Genomic DNA, 7,741 nt, shown 5'->3' with positions numbered 1-7,741 from the left:
AGAGAAGGGAAGCTGTAAAGTCCTGTATTATCATTGAGAATAGGAAGACAGGGAACAGGAGAGAACCTAGGCAAGGTACTGTCTCTCCACAGTCAGTAAGTTGCCTTTTCTTTAAGTAAAGTACTCCTTCACAGTCCTTGCAATGCAGAAAATTCTCCTGAGAGGACTAAATTAGGAAGAGTATAGAGTGGGTTTGCATTTACACTCAGAGAAGTCAAAGTACTACCACTGCAGAATACAAAGAAAAAGAAGAAAGGGAAAAACAAACAAAAAACCCACCCCAAACAAACCAAACCAAACCAAACCAAAAAGACCCAAGCCTACAAAGACTCAATCCTCAAATTGAGAGATTAGCAGAAGCACTTTTCTTCTAACATTAAAAGTTATTCCTGATGCTGTTGAACTGAGTGGATGAAGGAAGTAAATTATTAAGCACCATCCTGTAGCATTTGGTCCTGTGAATGAAAATATGGTGCTATCACAAAATGGGTTTAGGGAACATCACTTTACCTGCTGGAGAATGAAGGTTTTCATAGCAGCGGCGGTGAAGGGGCCACAAGAAAGTAAAGCACAAGTACACAGCAGTAACTCAAATTCCAGAGGGAAGAGCCTTACATTTCCTTGCTTACTTAAAATTCCACTTCCATTTGTGGGACAAATCCTGAACTTCTGCTTGCATCCTGCTCTGAAACCACAAGTCCAACTTGCATACTGCCATCTGAACCCAGCACTAACACAAACACACCTTTCATTTCCTGCTGCAATATCACTAATTTGGAGCCCTCATGCTTGGCAAAAGCAAATAAAGAAATCTTGCACTGAAGTATTTCCCATCAGACTGGAGTGTGCACACTGACTTGTCTCTACCTTTCTAAGAGGATCTAGTACTGCAATATACTCCTACAATTAATCCGATGGCAAGTTCACAATGCTTAACACGGCTAAATAACTTCATTCTTAAGAAGTCCAAACTAGTTTTTGCTGAATGCTGTTATTCTGCTATTAAAAAACATGTTAATTTATCTTGAACAAGACAGATTGGCATATTTTCCCATCTGCACAACAATTTAAAAAGCAGTTCTGCAACATCTTTTTCTTTCTTTTTCTTTCTTTCTTTGCTGGATAGGCAAATTGTAAATCTCATTTGGTACATTTAAATTGGTTCGTGTCTGTGACCTCTGTTCTGGGAGAAGGGTATTTTTAATTTAAGTGGTTTAATTAGTTAGTTTTTGCTTGTAGAATCCAACTCCCAGTTTATTTTTAATTAGGTCTTAAAATTACCCTTTTATAAGTTTCATGTGCCACATAAACAAACAATTTTTAAAAGAAATAATTTGCATTCAAATCTCTCAAAAATGATCAAAATTTCATTTCTGATCCAAGTAATTTCCTTTGAGTTAAAGACTTCAGAAGCTGAAGCCATTCTTGAAGTTCATTTTATAACTTCTGAATTCTCACCTTTGTAAAACTCATTAATAATTTTTAACTGACTTGAGAAATTCCTGTAAGTAGGAAAATGAATCATGCCCATCAGGGTGAAAACACAGTATCAAAGGAACATGCAACCATAAATTGAAAACAACTTCTGAACATCTAAACTATTAGAAGTTTAAACATACTGATCTGGTAAGCTGAACCATGAACAACATATTCAGAAAATGGAAAAAAATTGTTCACTAATTCAAATCCCAAACTTCTGAGAGATTTATGGTAAACAAGCAACAGTCAGAAGGGTTTTATCATTCGGATACCTTAGAACTTTCTATCCCCAAAAGGAGACAAAATATTATTATGGGCAAAGACATTACTTTCAGAAATCTCATATTAATTGTCTTATATATTTCAAGGGAGAATCTCTCAGCCAGACCATTCTATTCACAGTACCAAAGAAGAATGAGTGTCTTGGTAATGGGAGCTGATAATTTAGATTTCAATTAAGTGTCAAAGTATGGATGCTGACCTACCATGAAAAGAACATTGTAAACTTTAGCTTCTTTTTAAATGTTTCATACATAGTCCTAAGACCTACACAAACACATCACAGATGGGTGGAGGAAGAATGAACCTATATGGGTTTGGGGACTATTTCAAGAGAAGTATGTGGATAACTTTTCCAGAGAGCTGCATCTGAAGTCACCCATCTTTTTCAGATCCGATTTAAGAATAGTGTGACTGACACTAACATTGCAGAGTAACCTGGAATTTTCCTCAAACTACAGTGTAGGCAGATTATATAGCAATAACTAACCAACATAGCACAGACTCTCTGTTCTCCTTAACCTTTACTTTTCAGCTCTTTACCAGTCAGGCCACAAAACAAAAACCACAGGATAAATAAAGTGCAACCTGACAAAACATCTGCTGCATACAACAAAAATTAAATTCCACATGGAGCAAAAGGAAACTTTGCAATTAACAGTAACTCTTTGTAATGAAAACATAGTGTGTTGAGAAAGATTAACTTTAAATCCTGCTTAAAACATGTGGTTTCTCAGATGAAAACGGAACAGACCAAAGAAAATTCCTACAGGATCTGAAGTCTAAATGTTGTTTTGTTTGCTTTAGAAGACTTGGGACATTTTCTCTATTAACAAAAAACACCTAGGTCACAAATCTTAGTAAGATGGAAATTAATGTGTAAATTTTTATGTTAAGTCACCCATCTCTCAGTTAGGCAGCTTCTCATGTGCAATCTACATTAACGGAACAGACCAAAGAAAATTCCTACAGGATCTGAAGTCTAAATGTTGTTTTGTTTGCTTTAGAAGACTTGGGACATTTTCTCTATTAACAAAAAACACCTAGGTCACAAATCTTAGTAAGATGGAAATTAATGTGTAAATTTTTATGTTAAGTCACCCATCTCTCAGTTAGGCAGCTTCTCATGTGCAATCTACATTCTCTCCCTGTTTTTATGTTAAGTCACCCATCTCTCAGGCAGCTTCTCATGTGCAATCTACATACTCTCCCATCTTTGAAACTCCAGTGCAACTCTGAACCTGAAGACTGGAAATTTGAGTTACTGCCATGTGAGTACAGACCTAATATCAAAATAATGTAATTACCAAATTCCTCCAGGACAAAGACTCCTCGCACAGTATTGCACTTTTTAATGTGATTCAGCTCTATGAAAACCTACAAAAACAGGAGAAAAAGTAACATATAATTAGTTGGGTTTGGGATTTTTTCAAAACTAAAACCCAAAATTAAACGAAAACATCATCACAACAGATACAATCTGAAGTTTGATAGCATATACTACCAGTTCATTTACAGTTTAATATATAAAGGGTGAAATAAATATTTACAAGACAAACTTGCCACAATGCTAGAAATCAACAAAAAACTTAAAAGTGCTAAGAAGCGAAGACAGCAGAAGATGAAGTACCTTCCGCTCCTTGCAGGAGGAGAAAGCATGGAAGAGAAACGAAGGAGTTAGTAACTCTGACATATCCAACATTGCTACCCCTTCAGGCACTCAAATGAGTTATTGCAAAAAGAATACCAACACACCTCAAATACAGCAGAAGAGGGGGACAAGAAAACAGCTGGCTCCCAAATTTGGCACTATTTGTAGCCTCTGATCCATCCCAGTTAGTTTCTGCCCCTCCATGCATCCTCCTCCGGCACAGAGGGCAGGCAAGGGGCACTATACTTCCCCCTCCTAACCTATCCAGTAGTCAAATTGAATCCAATGAGGAACCAAACCACTAATCTTTCTTCTCCTTGACAGTCCTACCATTTAAGATTTTATGAGAGCTTAAGATATGTAATCCTCATAGTTACTCTTGGAACCATCTCCTCTAACAGTCAGTACCAGTTTTCTGATTTAAGCAGGATAGGAGAATTTGGACCCTTCTCTATGGTTTGCTCACTTCACATATGGCTGCTGCCAGCTGAGCAGTCAGTTAGAAAACAAGCCTGCCTTAAACTTATGTCTTACATATATGAACCCCAAAAGACAGAAGCAGTTGAACTACATGACTAGGTTTTTTCAGTCCAGAACCTAGATGCCAAGATTGTGTGAATAAACAAGTTCTTTTAGCACAATGAGTTTGTTCAATATCCAATCCATTGCAAGATACAAAACAGTCCCTTCTTATGTGCACATCTCCAAAATGGTCAGTCAGTACTGACATGAGAAGCTGTAGCAAGTGCTATAAGGAATCGAATCCATTTTCCAGTTTCTAGTAGACTTGCTTTTCAAGGCAAGAGAAACACTAAGAGGAACATTGCCCTAACATTCAGAGTGTCTATGTCAAACATCTTAGACAGATCCCTGCAAAATTGTATTACAATAATCTGGTTTGATACTTTCAGTGCCTATACACTTATGACAACATGATCTCAGGACCTTTTAAAAAAATTGGTACTAGAGCAAGTTCACTGTCGTGGAAAGAAGGGAAAACTGTGCAACCCTCTTGAATGCAATAGTAGCGACACCGATGTAATCATACATGATATGCTGCCCAAGAAAGACAAAGGAAGTCAACACTAGAAATTGTTGTGGGGTTTTGGTATTTTTTAAGAAACAGACTTATCTGTTTCAAGACAGATCAGTAAATGTCCCGTACATCTGAGAGAACACAGGTTGATTTTCAAGTCAAAGGGGGTTTACTATTATTTTTATTGGCAGATAACTAACCAACAGACCCAGCATATTTGTTGCTCCACATAAAACCCAAAACTTCCACTTCCTTAATCAAAAATCTGAAGCTTGATTTCTACTTACATTCAAGCGCTCAAGGGAAAGGAGACTTAAACCCATCATTTTTTTTTGTTTGCTTGTTTTCATCCATGTTCTATATCAGTTTAGTTGTTCAAAAAATTTTATCTTTTGAGGCGCAGTCACAGAATAAACAAGTCAGTAACAGAGCCCTTTCTTTATTGAACTTCAGTTTCCTTTTTCTGTAATATTTTCTGAGTTTGCTAGTAAAGTACAAAAATTCAGAAATTCAATAGAAAGGCTCAGGCAAAACACTGGTAGTTGTATTTGGTAGTAGTGAAACTGCCTGAAAGTCTTGACTGCCCCAGGTACTCATGATCTGAGTGAATGTTAAGGAGTGCTGCATTTTCACAAGAGTTGTGATCAAGATGAGCATTTATCAGTTTTTTTTCACAATTACAATCCATTTTCAGAAGATATGAACTGATGGGAAATTTCTTGGTGCATTGTTTAAGGGACAGAGATGCTCTCCTCTCACTCAACCAGAAAACACGCACAAAGGAAGTAACAGTTACTTACCCTAGGGAAACTGTGGTTCTTCAAGACAGAGCATTCAGTGTGGATCCTACTGAAGATGGACATGTGCCTGATGCATCTTATTAAACTTCCAGCTATTTTTGACACAGATGAATTCATAATGGGGACAGGGTACTGAGTCCCAATATTATACATTTGTAGATGTAAACACATATTTTGTAAACATGTATTATGTAAACATAATCTGTAGATGTAAACTCAGAATAATCTGCCAATGCCACAGGTACACTTGATTCCTCCTTATTCTAAAGAGCTTCCTCTGACATACTAGGCACAGACTTAACATTTTTTCTTGTTAATCTTACAATTGCTGCAGCATGGTGACACAATTTATGAACACTAAGGACAACTACACATGTCAATAACAGGTTGTCCACCATGCATCTAAGACATTTCCTAAGGAATTCACGAGATGCTAAGAAAGTATGCACACTGCAAATTGAGAGCCTTCAAAAACTGTTTTGTAAGAGTAAGCTCCATTCTAACACTGAAGCAGTATGTTCAGTCCTCTCAGGTAGACTCTGTTTATACCTTTTTTTTTCAAGTGGAAACTGCTCTTCCTATGTTCTAAATTAATTATTTCTATGATGTCCAACCAAGCCGAGCAATAGAAATCCCTTATTTTATTAAGCTACAATACTGAAAAGAATATTTGGAAAGATGGCAAAGAACAGGGTCTCTATATGGAGCAAGGAGAGGAAGCTGAAGAGAAAGCTGTGCCTGATAAGTTTCAGTAGGCTTTCGTTGGTGAATATCCCCATCCAAACTCAACAGATACAGAAAAAGCCATTTTCAACACAAACAGCTGTAGGATCCTGGTTTTAATGATGCGTATGTACATATTCTGAAATCAGCTCCCTTAGGGAGCAACTCATACAATGTATATGAAAATTGGAAAGAACACCTAGAACAGCAGACATTTTAAGAGAGCAGACGGGTTGATGAGTGTCAGAATAAGAATGCCAACATCCTTTATCGCCACAGATTATGAAATTGGAATGGATTTTTTTTTTTGCATGGTGCAACTAGTAGGAGTTTTTTACGTAACTTCTACAGTTGTCAATTCTAGACAGAGCCTTAAATGACAGATTTTGTATCTGTCTAAACACTTTGTTTTGAGACAGAAGATGAGGATAATAACACTAAATGGTACTGAATGCCCCAGTCAGCTGACAATGTAATCTAACAGACCAAGAATTAAATATACTGAATAAATGAAGTGTTTTTTCCAGAACTGTACTTGTTTCAATATCCACCTTAAGTAATGGCAACTCATCTGGCTACAGCCCCATTGGAAAGGTGATGAAGAGAAGGAATAATCCTTCAGGTGAGGGAGACAGCTGGCGTACTTCCTGGGTATGACCCGCACAGACTGTCTTCCAGAAACAAGGTAGGAATTTTCATCACAGACAGCAAATTAGAACACCATTCTCTGTAAGGAAGGATATGATCAAGCTGGTACACTAGGAGTGCTGGTAATAGCACTGGACTCAGTATTTGTCATACAAAATTCAACTGGTAATGCTCCTGACAGTAACATGATAACAATCAGTATTAGGTTTCCCTAAGACATCTTTCAGAATGTCATTCCAGTCTTTCAGGAAAAAAAAAGGCTTTCAATTTACGGACAAGGGAATGTTCTAAGATTCTGAGTTTTTCTTTTGGACAGATACCTGTGTGCTCACTATGTACTTAATACAGAGTGTCTTTGTCTTGTGAAGATGCCTGCTACATTTAAGAAACCTTGCTGCTGCTGCTTGTGTCTACCTTCTTATATATCTTTTCTCACTGCAAATGTATATGTGACTGGCTTTTCATTTATGAAACAGCCATCTCTACAGATTGTTCAAGAGATGAGCAGTTTGAGCTTAACAACTTTTTGATTTCTGGCAGAAGTAGAAAAAGCAGAGGCAAACAGAACATTCCTATTGTGTGTCCTTATTTTAGGAAAAAGTAATCACTATTACATCCATCTATAATGATATCAAACTGTTGCTTTGCGACCAGGGTTTAATTTTCAAAGGCTTTAGACCTGCCATTTCCAATAAGTATGAAAATTCATTCTGTACTGCTGATGACTTCCTCCTGCAGCTCTTCGTATTTCAGCACATTCAATGAAAAGTTAAAATCGGTAACTTAGTCAGGCAGACTATTCCATCACAGAGTAGGTCTGAAATATCACAACAGGTTAGCCACAGTCCAGGTTCTACCCTGCTAAGACACAGCAAGAAAACTGAGGGCGGTTCACAACTCTCCACTCCTTATACTGGCACATACCAACTCAAAGAGGCACATGGTGCTGCTGTGACCTTGGGAGAAGTAGTAAAGATTCTGAGCATGTGTGTTTGAGATGCACATGCACTTCCAGTGGGATCTACACTGATGTATCCTCAAAGAAGAACAAAGCTTGTGTGGGGAGAAAAGTCTAGTCACGAGGAAAGGAAAAAACACTCCACAGAGAACTGACAGAAGCTTTCC

The 7,741-nt window shown here is 37.4% G+C and overlaps 1 protein-coding gene across 1 annotated transcript in view; it reads right to left on the bottom strand.

Annotated features, from left to right (window-relative positions):
• MADD (MAP-kinase activating death domain) overlaps positions 1-7,741 on the bottom strand; it is a 61,507-nt gene that overhangs the window by 4,422 nt on the left and 49,344 nt on the right. The window contains exons 33-34 of the mRNA XM_009080094.1: positions 3,389-3,397; positions 3,066-3,135 (exon numbers count right to left, since the gene is read on the bottom strand). Coding sequence (XP_009078342.1) covers positions 3,066-3,135; positions 3,389-3,397 — 79 coding nt within the window. The remainder of the gene's footprint in view (positions 1-3,065; positions 3,136-3,388; positions 3,398-7,741) is intronic.

The sequence above is a fragment of the Acanthisitta chloris genome, unplaced genomic scaffold (assembly GCF_000695815.1).
Source record: "Acanthisitta chloris isolate BGI_N310 unplaced genomic scaffold, ASM69581v1 scaffold6440, whole genome shotgun sequence".
NCBI classification, from domain to species: domain Eukaryota; kingdom Metazoa; phylum Chordata; class Aves; order Passeriformes; family Acanthisittidae; genus Acanthisitta; species Acanthisitta chloris.
Note: the sequence above shows the minus strand (reverse complement) of the source record. Positions and strands in the feature narration are given on the sequence as shown.